Source organism: Astyanax mexicanus, chromosome 12 (genome assembly GCF_023375975.1).
Source record: "Astyanax mexicanus isolate ESR-SI-001 chromosome 12, AstMex3_surface, whole genome shotgun sequence".
Classification (NCBI taxonomy): domain Eukaryota; kingdom Metazoa; phylum Chordata; class Actinopteri; order Characiformes; family Acestrorhamphidae; genus Astyanax; species Astyanax mexicanus.
Genome location: NC_064419.1, coordinates 49,509,608 through 49,525,684, shown reverse-complemented (window position 1 = coordinate 49,525,684; position 16,077 = coordinate 49,509,608). Strand labels below are relative to the sequence as shown.

The 16,077-nt window shown below is 35.0% G+C and overlaps 1 protein-coding gene across 1 annotated transcript; it reads right to left on the bottom strand.

Moving 5' to 3' along the window:
• Window positions 1-1,154: 1,154 nt before the first annotated feature.
• On the bottom strand, window positions 1,155-14,761 carry rhoab (ras homolog gene family, member Ab). Its single transcript, XM_007240433.4, has 5 exons — window positions 14,629-14,761; window positions 9,121-9,278; window positions 5,153-5,273; window positions 3,242-3,372; window positions 1,155-1,987 (listed from the first exon to the last, which is right to left on the bottom strand). The coding sequence occupies exons 2-5, from the start codon at window positions 9,274-9,276 to the stop codon at window positions 1,814-1,816; spliced, it is 582 nt and encodes a 193-aa protein (XP_007240495.1). The 5' UTR covers window positions 9,277-9,278; window positions 14,629-14,761; the 3' UTR covers window positions 1,155-1,813.
• Window positions 14,762-16,077: the final 1,316 nt, after the last annotated feature.

The window sequence follows — 16,077 nt, the reverse complement described above, 5'->3', positions numbered from 1 at the left end:
TTGAAACCACAACAATTCAGATAATTGCAGATTACATGGCACTGACACAAATACATGTTTAAACTTTAGAAATAAAAGGCAATGAATGAAATTAATTGATTAAATTAATGAATTTACCTAAAGTAGGTGCCTGAGATCCATCATCTGAACTGTCTATATGGTCATCATCTGGTATATTCTCCAAAGGTTGCTGACTCTCCATTATTCCTGTCAGCAACTCATCCACCTGGTCAGGATCTTTATGTGCAGGTCCCCCACCTGTCTTAAACCTCTCTCTTCGGGCTTCAGCAGCAGTCTTTTTTAGGCTTATTTTTACATTTTTCCACAACACCTGTATTAAATAACTAATCTCAACTTCAAGTTTCACAAAAGAGAAACATAATAAAGCCATTTGTTCATACCTGGAGTTGTTGTAATGTTCTTGTAGATGTGTTAATTTGCATTGAATTCATTGTAAATTGATTTCATTCCTTTTCTTTGATTCTGCAGATGATGTGTGTTGTTTATCTTCAATAACCGGCTATCTTGAAACTATTTGCTTTAACAAAGTTTTCTCATGCTCAGTATAGTTTTTTGATCGAACTCTCTTCTCTGCAGCCATGGTTTTACTTGTATTTGCCTCTGCAGTTCAATGTTTTTTTAGGCATTTCTGGGTCCATTCCATGTTTTATAGGCAACTGTGCCCCAGCTAATTCAGACTAACACAGGTGGGTTTGAATTAAGCTAGATTACTTTAGTTCAGGACTCCATAGTCCAGGTGTTAATAATCAGTGGTTAATCTGTGTTTTAGAAAGCCCTTTTTAAAGACATGATTAACTATTCCAGATTAAGGCCTAGTCCTAGCTTAAATTAAACCCTGTCTGGGAAACCGCCCCCTAATGTCTTAAATATAAAAGCATAAATATCACTTTTACTGACAGTTTTTCTACTCTATTCACATTCACAGATGTAAATCTAGCAGAACATCTTTAGAATGTGGGAGAGAGATTTGCAGCATTTTTGGACAAATTTTGAAGAAATGTAAGATGCAATCACATCCGTCAAGCTTAATAAAAAAAAGTTAGTATCCTATAACATTATCGTATCACTGTAAAGCATTTCAAACCATCAAATCTATCAATCAACTCATTAAAAAAACAACCCCAGACCAGAACTCCTTATAGAAAGTATTTTATTACATAAGATTACCAAGTCTAGTTTACAAATTCCAGTCACGTAATGACCGTGTGTATACCTTACTACACACGTGCTCATATGTACATTTATGTATACGTATCTACCCCACCGCCCCCCCAAATTTCCTTCTTTTTTTTGCTTCCAAACAGTTCTTCAGTTTAAATCCCGATCTAAAACAACCCATAAAAATGATTCGTACATACAGATATTACAAATTACGTTCACTTATTCAGCCCTGTATCATGGTTGTTTTAAAAGTGAAAAGAATAAAAACCCCAGCGTTTTAAGGCCAGGCTGAGCTTTTTTTTTTTTTTACGTTGGCAGCATGTTGAGACGGATGGCAGAATTTGGCAGGTGGGTGTGGCTTTAATGACGACATCACAAAAATCAGGTAAAGCATCATAAAAACAAACAAACAAAAAACAAATCCAAGTCCTCTGCAGTTTCTTAAATACTGATAAAACATTTCCATGACTAGAGAGAGAGAAATTAAAAATAAAATTAATAAAAGGAAAACTATGTTCTGGGAGTTTTACACTTTCGTCCGAAGCGTTTGGCGAGTTTGAGGAATGAGCGAGTGTTCGGACAGACGCACACTTTTTCCCCCCTCTCGGGGTTTCAGTCCAGTGCTGTGTTTTCACAGCAGAAGGCATTTGTTGCTCTTTTTACCCCTACGCGCCTGCAGCGCCGCCCTGGTGGCCATCTCGAACACCTCCCGCACGCCGTCCTTCGTTTTGGCAGAGCACTCCATGTAGCCAAAAGCTCCAATCCGATTGGCCATGTCCCTCCCCTCCTCAGCTTTCACTGGTTCCTAATAGAAAAACATTAAAATTAAAATGAGTTAATATGTTATAATTGTTAGCTTATTTATATATATTTACTGACACTCCTAAAGTCATTGTACAGCATAGGGCTGGAGGATATGTCCAAAATGTACAGATCATTTGCAAAAGTAATCATATTTAAACTTAAACTTTCACATTTTGTCTCCTTACACAACCACAAACTTAAAATGTATTTTATTGAGATTTTAAGTGACAGACCAACACAGAATAGCACATAATTAAGAAGTTTTAAAAAACAGAAATACAACTACCTATCTGTAAAACCGTCTTTATCAAATGATACCACAAACGTCTTATTAACAGTTAACATTTTTAACTGTATTCATAATGTATGTTTCCAGTAATATTACTGAAAACAAAAGACAAAAGCTTGGAGTCCTGTAAAACAGGAAAATCTAAGGGTTATTAAAATATCACACCACTAAATGATAAAAAAAAAAAATTCTCTCATGTATTTAAAAAAATATGTTTCAAGTGATATTACTTTATCATTTTGGAGTAATGGGATACCAAACTTAGAAAATAATCTACATTCAATTGTTCATAAAATAGATTTTATCACACATTTGCAGTCTTTTGAAAACCTTTTTTTTTTGTAAAGTTGTGTAGCTGATAGTGTAGCTACACTTTGCTCATTCTAGTTGTCCTGTGAACAGATTCTCCTGATCCACCTGAGCTGTGGATCTCTGCAGCTCCTCCAGAGTGATCATGGGTCATAAGGTTTTTGAAACCTAACCCTGCTTTAAATTTCTTCTCCACAACTTTATCTCTGATCTGTCTGGTGAGTTCCTTCCTGGTCTTCATGATGCTGTTTGTTCACTAGTGTTCACTAAAACCACTGAGGCCTTCACAGAACAGCTGTATTTATACTTAGACTAAATTATTACACACAGCTGGATTAACTATATTAATTGATTAAGTTAATATAAGTCAATTCTGAAGGCAATTTATTGATTGTACTGATTGATTTTATTTAGAAGTTTCAGAATAAAGGGAGACTTTATAGGGAGAATACTTTTCAGGTTTTTATTTGATTAAAAATAAAAAAAAATGTTTAATTTTTTGTTCCACTTCACAATTAAGCGATACTTTGTGCTGGTCTATCACTTAAAATCTCAATTAAATACACTGTAAATTAAAAAATTAAAGTGTAATCAATGCTTCTATTTATCTGCTATAATAAATGTACACCTAGGTGATGTACTATCTAGGAATCTTACCTGCTTCATCTTAGCTAGCTCTCTACGCGTGTGCTCATCATTACGTAGATCCTTCTTGTTGCCCACGAGGATGATGGGTACATTCGGGCAGAAATGTTTTACTTCAGGCGTCCACTTCTCTGGAATGTTTTCTACAAAGACAGAGGACAAAGGTCATAGGTCAGATGCTAACTAGCTTTAGCAATCCTCAAGAGTAAAGTGAGATTATAATCTAGTGTTGTAGTGTAGTATATGTTCACACAGCAGGTGCGTGATACAGGTGTGTTGTATGTGTTGCTCTTCATTTCCATATCCGATTTGCAGATATACGACTCTATCTAAACAGCCAGATCGGAATTTATGCATCTTTTATCTCAAACCGACCAAAAAAGAGGATGTGAGTGCGAGTAGAAGTAAAAATGGACAACAGCTGTGAGTAAGGGCTTCAGTCGCAGAAAAAAAAAGCTCTTGTAAATATTAAGATTGGTAAGGCGTGTCTTCCAATAATGTTAGCAGGCTTGCATCACAGCCATGCAGTGTTTCTAATAAATTGGCCGAATGCAGCTACAGCTCACAGCTAAAGTGCCAAATTAAATAAAACAATAAAAACCTGACTGTGGCCGAATAACGTGTCCTTTTCAGTGAGCTGGAGCGAATTGTCAGTGATAATCTCAGCTTTAGACTAAACTCATTCATAGCTCATTCAAAGCGAAACTTAACGTGAAGCATGAACTGTTCAGAAAATTTTATGACCATACGATTTTTAAAACATCAGTGCAGACATGGACAATAAAACCAAAAATCAACTAAAACTATAATTAAAATTATATAATTATAATATATGTCTAAAATGAATCTAATAAGAACGTCTACACACAATCTTTAATAATAAAATGTGTGTTAGATCCTGAGAGCTCCATTGCGTAACGGCCAAATTACTGAATTTTTCATTGTTAAAATAGATTTTCTCCATCAATAAACTGAAAAACCAAATTCCCATGACTTTTCCAAAACCTTCAGGGTATTTTTATGACCGTATGAACACTGCATTAAAAAGATTGTGTACAGCCTAAAATTATTATATCAGATTTGGTCAGAAAATCAGATTTGGGCCTCTAATAATAAGCAAATTACGTCTTAAGATGAATTACTATGCATGATTAGATGAAGTACATTAACGTCCTTGACCCAAATGGTCAACCAGCTAAAATAGGAATAGGTTTACTAAAATTCTAACCAGATAGAATATAAACTTAAATATATAAAATAATAACGCGCACTATGCTTAGTGCTTGTATGGCGGCCACGTTTGAGGTACAGCCCACACTAATTTTACGGCAAACACTAATTATAAGCCATAAATCACGCCTAGCATTAATATACAACATGGGTGATCTGGTCACAAATAAATACCAAAACATATGGCGTTCACACTTGACACTTAACTTTAATTGTGTCTCCTGAAAGTTATGTTTGTTTGTTATGGGAATTCTTACATCATTTTCGCTGGAGGCGGAGTTGAAGGCAGGGCTGGGGGCGGGGCTTGTTACAGTAAGAATCTTCCTCTATTCAATTCAAGATGAGCACCTATTTCGGCTTGGGTTCTCCAGCAACGAGTATCACCTGTATCCATTAGCTTGTTACTGTAGTACGCCCAGCTAACCCCACCGGACGGTGGACGGTGTGGTATTGTGGTTAATATGCATGTTCTGGAAGGTACTGGGATCTGAGCTCCTCTGAATGTGATCAGATTGTTAGAGCGATAGAATTAAAAATGTGATGCACTTTCTCGTGATCACACCTGTACTTTTTTTGTGGAAACTTATGATTGGCTCGGATCGATCAGGACGCATGTTGTTAATGCAAAGTATAAACAAGGACATCATTAGTAAACAGATCAGATCTTGCTGTGAGATTCACAGGTAAACTCACCTAAACTGTCCGGACTGTCAATAGAGAAGCACATGAGGATGACGTCAGTGTCTGGGTAGGACAGAGGCCTCAGCCTATCATAGTCTTCCTGTCCTGCAGTATCCCAAAGAGCCAGCTCCACCTATAACACACAAAAAAGAGTAACTGTAAACATTAAGAGTGTAAGAAAGCATCTAGATGGAAAAATTTCATGTTCTGTTTCTGAATTTTTATGCAGTTGCATTGTTTAAACATATCAGAGGTGTGCAATTCCGCAGGTGGAGAACCAGTGGGCGTAAGCAAAGGGCAGAGGATGTGCCAGTCATTATTTGAGTAAAACCAATCACATCAGTGCTACTTTTTTCACTATTTGGGGAGTGGCTTAAGGCTTTGACTAGGGGTGGGCACTATTATATCGTATACAATATATCGTGACAGAAATATCGTGATATTAAAAATCCATATCGTGATAATAGGGCTGTTCTGTCTTAAAAGTAGTCTATTATTTACTGTGAAGCTTTAGGTGTATTTATTGTATAATTGTTTTAGTTTGCAGTTTATATGCATGCTCTAAATATTCTGCAATATTATTTGCTGCATTATATTATTTTATGCTGTATTATTTATTTTGCCACATTATGTTTATTCTGTTATACTATTATACTATATTCCTGAAATTAATTAATTATTTTTCTGTTTTTCTATATCGCCAAGTATATCGTTATCACAAAAATACCCTGAAATATCGTGATATTATTTTAGAGCCATATCGCCCACCCCTAGCTTTGACTCTCGTGGGCCGGAAGAGACGACAGATCCTCCACTCAGCCCTCACACGCCAAAGGAAACAACAGATTTCAAATACTAATAATGCAGTGAAGTAAAAAGTAAGATGTTTGAAATAAAAATGCAGCCAAATTTAAGTTAAAAAGCCACCAAAGGACAAAAGATACAAAAACCTATTTAACAGAATAATTAAATATATTTGTTACTGTCTGCTTAAACAATGATCATTTCACTATTGATTACCTAAATGGGCAGGTCAATAACCAAGAAATAAAAGAGCAATGTAGTTTGTTTGAGCTCAGGACAGTACAGGGACCATTTATACAAGAGGCTTTTTCTATATACAGGGTTCGTACACTTTTAACTAATACATTTACATTATTCTTTCATTACTTTTCCATGCCTTCCATGCCGCAATTTTCTAAAACATTAGTGCAAACAAGGACAATACAACCAAAAATCAACTAAAAATATAATCAAAGTTGATTATACTAGGCCTAAAATGAATTACACATAATCTTTAATAATAAAATATGTCAGAATGTGTAAATTACTGATTTAACTCTGAGCTAATGTGTGTTAGCTCAAAGTAGATTTTCTCCGTTGATAAATGGAAACACAAGATTTGTAGACCAAATCCCCATGACTTTTTCAAAACTTTCTGGTTATTTTTTAAATTATTTTTAATCTTATCCAGGCCTGGAAATTGCTATTTTTAAATTCCAGGACTTTCCCAGGTTTTTCACGACCTTACGAGCCCTGATTGTCTATACACTTAAGAAATAAAAAAGAGAAAGTCTCAAAACTCATTTGTTCCAAATATTGAGAAAAAAAACAGTTCTGAATCCAGAATCAGAAATTGAGCTAAATCATGAGCAGAGTGCATCGTTACAGCCCTAGTAACCATTAAAATATTCAGAAATTGCCTATATAAAATATAAAAACAAATAATAAACAACCAAATGAAGTGTACCATGCTCATTTGGCAGCCTACACCTGTCCACCTCGTGCCGATCTAAACTGATATGCTTCTATTTTAAACCACCAGCCCACAGGAGGAGCAATAAGGCCGCTGTTCTGAACAGGGACACTAAACCAGGGCAGTATAACTCAAAATATTCTCAAATCAGAGAGCTCCAGCCGACAGGAGCGGCACCGTGAGCTAATTTAACTGGGTTTGTGGGTCGGAACACATTTCCACAGTTAAGACTGCTCTAAAAATGTGAATATAATCCTGTTGTTTCATTATCCAGCACTTCCTTTACCCGGTTCTGTACTCTGGATGAACTATTACACCAGCTTTAAGAATTTTTATGATCCTTTGATTGGACTCATTTACTGTAATGAAAGGCAACAGATGAAGTTTCATAACTTCTACCGATGGCTTACTGAAAATGTAAGGTGTGTCTAAGCATAGCTGGGAAAATACATTTTTGAGCTGCATCAACTAAACATTTTAATTTAATGTGACAATAATTACGTTATCAACCAAAAATACCATCAGTCAAAAGTCTGGACACTGCTACTTTATTTTATGTATTTTCCACATTGTAGAATAATATTAAAGACATAAAAACGATTAAGGGACAAATAGTTACGGGGAATTCAGTAGTAAAGAGTAAAAAGTGTTATTTCTCCACATTAATCCCCTGATCTAAACCTGATGAACTGAGATGGTGATTTGAGGTGAATTAATTGTTTAGCACCTCCAGAAACTCCTTTCTTCAAGACGCTGAGAAAACTATTCCAGGTGATTCTCCCTCAAAGAGACACTGAGATTAAAATACCAAGTTTCCGCTTAAAAATGATGAGTTTCTTTAATTTTACCAAATTAAAAACCTCTGGAATATAATTTTTGCACCAGGAGTAAAGCAGCATAAAGTTATCCAAAAGCAGTGTGTAAGACTGGTGGAGGAGGAGAACATGATGCCAAGATGCATGAAAAAAACTGTGATTAAAAACCAACCAGGATTATTCCACCAAATATTGATTATCTCTGAACTCTTAAAACTTTATGAATATGAAATTTTTTCTTTGCATTATTTGAGGTCTGAAAGCTCTGCATCTTTTTTGTTATTTCAGCCATTTCTCATTTTCTGTAAATAAATGCTCTAAATGAGAATATTTTTATTAAGAATTTTGGATAAATGTCTGTAGTTTATAGAAAAAAACAATTATTTTTTTTACTTTATATAAATATTAAGAGCAACTTGCTTAGCCCTAGGTGTAAGCAGACAACACATCTGTGTGTGTCGGCACTCAGAAAAGTGTGAACATTGGAAGTGAAGTTGGTGCACTTGAAACGTTTTCACACTACCAGTATGCATGCTTCAGTTGAGTACATTCCGTGGTGTCAAGGTTTGTGTGTGTGTGTATATATAAGGGTGTGTGTGTGCGCAGAGGTGTCTGCTTCTCTATGTTACTTAACTAGATACGCAGGTTATCTTTACTTTACTGCAGTAATTATTTTTACATTTTACTTTTTTCTCACAATTATCTGAACTTTCTCCTCCTTACATTTTAATATAAACAGTCTAGTTACTCCTGTTTCATTTCAGCAGGTTTTCATTCCGGCTTCTCATCGTTCAATAAAACCCCTATCCAGATAAATCTCTCCATCCAGATAGAGTGAATCTGATTGTGATTGGATGTAGAGAAGTACAAACATATACCATTCCGACTCCCTATTGGTTTATACTGTGATCCATCACACCTGCACATGTCTTCAGACAAACTCCAGTCCAACTAAGCTTCTTTAATATATATTTATATTCTTCTGTATGTAAAATATATTCATTTTTAATAAAAGCATATATGCAGTTGAAACACTAGTGAACAGCCAAGTGCCAAATTATATTATCAACTTTAACATTTTAATATTTTAACATTATTATAGTCATTATAGCTTTTAGAAAAATATGTTTTCTGTGGGCGTGGCCTAAGCTTTCGTTCTTAGTGGCTTTATATATTTTTTCTTCTTACATTACTTTTACTTTTATACTTTAAAAATAGTTTTGAAACCACTACTTTTTTTTACACTTTTACTTAGAGTAAAAAGCTTGAGTTGATACTTTTTCAGCTTCTACAGAAGTATTTGATTAAAATCTAGTATCTAAAATATACTTCTACCTACAGAGTAAAGAACAGAGATACTTTTCACACCTGTGTTTGTGTGTGTAAAGATGAACCTGTACAAGATTTACCTGTTTGCTGTCCACCTCGATGTCGGCGACATAGTTCTCGAAGACAGTGGGAACGTAGACCTCAGGGAACTGGTCTTTACTGAAGACGATAAGCAAACAGGTTTTACCACAAGCTCCGTCTCCCACGATCACCAGCTTCTTACGGATGGCTGCCATGTCTGCAACACACACACACACACACACACTATGTTAGAGACACACTCTGCAGCATCACCTCATTGAGGTTAGTTGCTATGGCCACAAAAACACATTTGTCAGAGCACTTATTATAGACGGACCTACTGATAGCTCATGGTGTTGAGTTATTTTGAGAGCACATCATATGTACACTGTTATACTGTAGTTATACACTGACTACTTTACATTTTAAAGCATTAAAGTGTTGTATAATCAGTGTTGTCCCATTAAATTATATGATATAAAATATTTACAAAAACATCCGATCACTTATATCAAGTCAAGTCAATTTATTTATAAAGCACATTTAAAGACATTAAGTGTCGACTAAAGTGCTGTACAATAAAACAAAACAAGATTTAAAAGAAAGCAAATCAGTGGTAAAACTATAAAATATTAGTATTAGTATAACTCCTAGTCTATATATATATAAAAAATATATATAATAATAATAATCTCTAAATCTTTAAAATTAATCTTTAAATTTAATTTTAATTAGTCTTTAAATTATTCTTAAATGTTTCTAGTTATGTATTTTAAACATATCACAAAAAATAAGGAATAAAAAAATAAGGAAAATGTGTGTTTGGTAGATTATTTTGTTGTTTTAACAATTCTCCTTGTTAATACATTTCACCGATAGAAAGCTTGTTAATTTCTCTTTAAAATAGAGAAAGATTTGTAAGGAACACGTATTTGTGGCAGGAGCAGCAAAGCTGAACATGTGCTTAAGGTTGCGCTCATGAAAAAATAAGCCAAATCTTCTCTGCCAATGCCAAACAGTGTATTCTAGCTTAGGGCTGCACAATATATCTTTTAAATATCATCGCGATGTGCGCATGCACAATAGTCACGTCGCAGGATGTGTGCAGTCACTTAATACGTCAATTAAAATAATAATAAAAAAATCATGTTGCAACATTTTGATTCATGACACAAGAAGTAGATACACAGCGCTGTCTCTGTGTCTGTGTGAGTGACAGGCTGCTGCTGCCTGAGAAGCGCGACGGGGACGGGGTAGGAGTAAATACGAGGTAACAGCATGGCCTCCATCCACATGGTTGAGCACATGCTTGTAAACGTGAGCACGTGTGTAAAGCTGTGCTCCTCTCTCCAGCACAGTTTAGCAGTGCAGATATTTCCAGTTACAGCTGAATTCACACTTTTAATCCCAGAAAAACAAACACTCTTATTTACCTTTTAAAAGGTAATGTACTCCATTGCTAATATTGCGATATATATCATCGAAAAAAAGCCTAGCTCTGCTACTGTGGTCAGAAGGTATCTGCTCCAGGAATCGGCATCATGCCATTGGTTTAGCTGATCTGAATGGGGCAACTTCAAGTTGGTGTTCCTCAAAACCATAAAAGTGGCTGCATTACTTGGAGTGAGCCCTGGTACCATTATCTCCAAATAATGAGGTATCTCCAAGACAAAGCACGAAGTGGGCGTCTCAAAAAGACAAAAACCCAAGAAGATCAAAGTTAAATACAAATACTGCATAATTTCTTCATTGTTGATTGGTATTGCTAACAATGCTAACCTGGGCAATGCTAACAGCATTTAATGCAAGTCAAAGAGTGGGATAGGTCTGAACGATTTTCCCACGGAATATTGCGATTGAGATTTAAATTGTGATTACTTTTATCCATTAAACCCTAAACCAGTATGTGTTTAACATATCTATCAAATATAATTATAAACTGTGTGACAAAGTGTGTGTGTATATACACATATGCATTAATGAATTAATCTTAATTTTCGTATTCTTCTAACATTTATCCAGGGTTCATACACAATTTAAAGATTTTTTTTTTACTTTTTGATCTTTTTTATGACTTTTTCATAACTTTTGCGGGCCTTTAGTGCACATTTTCATGACTATTCATGATTTTTAAAACATCAATACAGACATGGACAATAAAACCAAAAATCAACTAAAACTATAACTTAAATTGATCATAGTAACTCTAAAATCAATCAGATAAAATGTTGACATACAATTTTTTATATTAAAATGCGAGTCAGATCCTGAGAGCTCCATTGTGTCGGGATAAATTACTAAATTAACTCTGAGCTGATGTATTTGTAGCTCAAAATTAATTTTCTCTATCAATAAACTATCCAAAATTTTCTGGGCATTTTTATTTTTCCAAAACTTATCCAGGCCTGGAAATTGCTATTTTCAATTTCTATGACTTTTCCAGGTTTTTCATGACCGTATAACCCTGTTTATCAAAGTGTCCCAGATTTTTTATTTATTATTGGACAGAACTACATGATGAGACGGCTCCGCTGAGCATGGGAGCGACTATGAGCCCAAAGACTACAATCCCCAGCACTCTATGGACTACAAATGCGGTGACATCACGACACGCACCATAACACTGTGACCAGTCTCCGGAAGAGCATATCTTTATATCTCAGCTCCTGCGATTAAAATATCGCATCCATTCAAATCGCGTTTTCAATTTAAAAAGTATTAATTGTTCAGCCCTAGAGTGGGATATGATTTGGTTAGATTAAGCTATTTTATATTAATTCCGGACGATAAAGTATATTTCTTAAAAAATAAAACCTGTCAAATAAGTTTGCGCCCACAAACTTTGCTATACATTTCTTTAGTGAGCATTAGTAAAAAATTGTGTTAAGTGTGCACAGAATTACTTAGAAATCATATCACCATTGTTAAATCATTCTATGTTGAGATTTAACACGGTCAGACATGCAGCAAAATTTTATTTTACAGGTTTCACAACAGCATAAACTACATAGCTTACATATCAATAAAACAGTATGAGATTTTATTGTAATGTAAAATATTTATCACCCCAGCAATACCATTTTCAGTGCATCCCTGATAACATAAGTATATTGAATTATTGTAGAGCCCTAGTTAAACAAAGCCTTGCTTAGTCCTCACTTATGCCTTTTTAAAAAGTCTAATTTTAACACGAAAACTAAGAGGTCTGGTTAGATATATAATCATAAATAACTTGGGTTGATAGCAAATCGAAACTTCAACACCAATATTGACTTACACTGGTACTGCAGAACTGTTATGTTTGAGTACATACAGAGACGAGAGAAAAACAAACAAATACAGAATCTAAAATACAGAAACACGGTCTGGGTATACAAAACTAGAACTTATACGCTATGTTATATATTTCTGTGCGTCACTATGGATTACCAGAACATGTGATGCTTTCCTGATTATAAACAAAATACAAAAGTTCCTGGCTTAATTCATGTTTGGATTAAATACAAGTAGCCCAAACCACAGCTATTTATGTCATTAATATAATAAAGATAAAATTGAATAATTAAACGTAATTACAGCCCTTAGAATATTGGGTATTCAGAATATTATAATTAATGAACTTTGACTTATCAAGAGATTAATATGGTATATAACGCTTAAATAGCTTTAATTATAAAGCAAATAAAGCTTACTCAACAATAAGTCGGTCACGACAATTACATCATCGACTAATCATACAATAAATGGACATGACCTCAGTAATAAGTGATGATGGTGATATGATCAATTGTGTTTATTTGTATGCTTGTTCGCATAAATAACAGTGAACTGTATTTTAATCAGTCATGCCAAATTACACATCAGTGTTTCAATAACTATGACGCCATACACACAGTGTGCAGTGACTGCAGTAGGTGAAGAATAAACTATATATTTCCCAAACTATGATTAATTACAATATTGTTTTCTTTATAAAAAGGGTAAAATTGCTTTGTTATGCTATGCTGTTATCGATAAAGAGTAATCAACCCCCTGATTTTAGCTGTTGACTCCACTCTCAGCTCAAATTAGAAAAAAATGCTTTAAAATAGTAGCAGTTTGGGAGGAGCACTGGGTGATGTATGGGTTTAGGGTCGGGACAGGTACGTTTAGGAAACATATCACTTGGATGGTATATTAAAGATGCTTGATAGTTGCTCTATTCTACTGCATGTCTATTAAATGCAGCTGAGCTGTAATGTAAAAGTAAATGATTCTCTATTAAATATATAACTCTACACACAACTCAAACCCAAACCCTAATTTTAACATTTTAAATCCAGGTTTAGGGTTAGGATTTACAGTTTTGGTCAATGTAAGATTTTTGGGTTGAATTATGGTTAGTTAGGCATTTAGGGTTACAGGGTTAGAGTTAGGTGTATGGTTAGGTAAACAGAATGATTTGCTTTCAGCTTAAGATTAAATTACATTTAATAGACATGAATGTTAGCTGACCATCCACATATAGTGCTGCTAATACCACATATACATGTATGATACCATATACGTATACCACATATAATATATACATTTTACCTTCCCACGCAACCTATTCTGCATTGTGTACTTTATAGTATTTTATAGTAGCACTGCATTATCTATAGTCAGTTATATTTTACCTTATATCTTACTATATTTTAATTTAGTGTACATTTCTATTTTATTATATTTATTCTACTCTGTTGTAAATATTTTTCTTTGTACCCTAGTGGGGAATTGCATCCAAGTTTTTCACTGCACACCTGTACTCTGATTTAACAAATATGATTTGATCTATTACATTTGATCTATTACACAAAAGAAAAATATCGAGTTCTTCTTAGTAATGTCACCCAGCAACTTTAGTTAAATGTGTATTACACCATACAACTAAGCAAGTAAGTAAACAAACAAAAACATATATACTACTGTACTGTTTGCTGTAGCTAATAACTGAGGGCAACACTATGCCATAGAGTGTTGATTCTATATTTTATTACAGCTTAAAATCTATATTGTACCGTATATGTCGCGGTATTACTTAAAGACGAAATCGAAATATCGAATGTTTGGGCAGATTGGCCAGCCCTAGCTTTAGCTGCTGTTGTATAGAGCTAACTGGAGCTAGCTAAGCGAGCTAATGCTAAAGCTAGCCTGACCGGGCTCGGTCTCTCCGCTAATGTTCTGATTTATTAAGTTAAAAAGTCGCTTTTCTCCGAGTATAAACTGAAAACACGAGCAGAATTCACCTCTCCACACCTCCAACACATTTCCCGCGGTGATTTACTCCGGATTAAACCCGAATTCAGCGGTTACTGAAGCGCTAAACGGACAATAAGCTCGATACCGGATTACCCGCTCCCACACACAGCTAACCCCGCTACCGCTCTCCTCAGCGCGGGGTCCACGGAAAACAGCCCCGCAGAGCCCTTTAAACAGCCCGGAACACACCGATACCGAACCCACCGGACTGTGGAAAACCTAAACACTAAATCACACCGAATCCCGAATCGAATTAACGCGAGTTAAGAGGTTAAAACCGGTTTTACCTGAAGCGCGGTTTCTCCTCACTGCTGTCCAGCGGTCTGAGCTCGAGCTGCTCTAACGCCCCATACAATGAGCGAGTCGGGGACGGGCACGCGCACAACGCGGGCGCGGGCACAGAGGAGGAGGGGGAGGGGGCGGCTGGAGCGGGCGCGGTTATGAGCCACGCCTGCGTGCGCGCGCACGCGGACAGTATAAATATATATATATATTTAAATGAAATCTTTATTATGTATTGTATATAGTCAATTGGTTAGTCACATTTTAAAATCAGTGTTTTTTATTTTTATTTTTAAATGTTCTGAAATGTAGATTAATACTAAAGTAATCTAAACTATAAAGAAAAAATTGAATTATTTAGTTAATTAGATAATTATTTAGAAAAAAAGGGTTAAAAAAAAACAGAATATGTTTAATATTTTTATGTAATTTAAAACACTTTTTTATTTACTTCATACTGTTTAAAATGTTTTATGAAATAAAAAGGTCAATATGAAAAATGAAATATTAAACACAGGCTTCCAATACAATGGATTTTTTTTTTACATATTTTAGTTAATTAATTTTTTTTGCTGTTAGTCTTCTTTTCTGTGCATTACAGACTGAAAACAGCATTCTTATATATTTTTTTTTCATCACTGCAGATAATTCAGCTATAAAAGGGTTATTTTGTAAAACTAATCAACTAGTGACTTTACTCCAACACTGAAACTCCCACTCACAAAGACAGATTTTAAAAATTATATTTAAAATATTTTAGCTGTTTTAATAAGCTGTTTCCTAAAGTTATACCCATAATGGGCATGACAGAAATAAAAAAAACAACAATTTAATATACAGATATAACCATCAGTATATAAACCACATAAAGATCAAAGGCAGGAGGAACTCCCTCACTGCAAAACACAGCAGTATTAATAGCCACGTTGCTTAGCTGTGCTCGTGGCTCCACCTGCTGGTCACAGCGCGACATTACACAAAAACACATTAAAACACAGTGGATCACCACCAGCAGATGACATGTCTCTCCATCAAACCATCACTGATCATCAGTAAATTTTACATTTCATTTAAAGTAAATGAAGGGATCAGAGTCTGGAGGAAGAGTGGAGAGACACACAGTCCAAACTGCTCGAGGTCTAGTGTGAAGTTTCCACCAATCAGTGATGGTTTGGAGAGACAAGACATCTGCTGGTGTTGATCCACTGTGTTTTATTATCAAAACTAAAGTCAGTGCAGTTTTGTTTTCCCACAAAATCTTACAGCACTTCATACCTTACAGCTTCCCTCTGCTGATAACAACTTTAATGGAGATGCAGATTTCATTTTCCAGCAGGATTTGGCACACTGCCCACACTGCCAAAAGAATCAATTGGTCTTATATTATAATATTCAAATTAATTGAGACACTGATTTTCGAGGTTTTCATTGGCTGTAAGCTTCATAATCATCAA

What these genes read in the sequence shown, in the direction of transcription:
- rhoab (XM_007240433.4), bottom strand. Translation starts at nt 9,276, where the DNA reads ATGGCAGCCATCCGTAAGAAGCTGGTGATCGTGGGAGACGGAGCTTGT. An exon ending in TCGAGGTGGACAGCAAACAG is followed by an intron (nt 5,274 to 9,120) that starts GTAAATCTTGTA and finishes TGTGTGTTATAG; the next exon opens with GTGGAGCTGGCTCTTTGGGA. An exon ending in AGCTAGCTAAGATGAAGCAG is followed by an intron (nt 1,988 to 3,241) that starts GTAAGATTCCTA and finishes TTTTTCTATTAG; the next exon opens with GAACCAGTGAAAGCTGAGGA.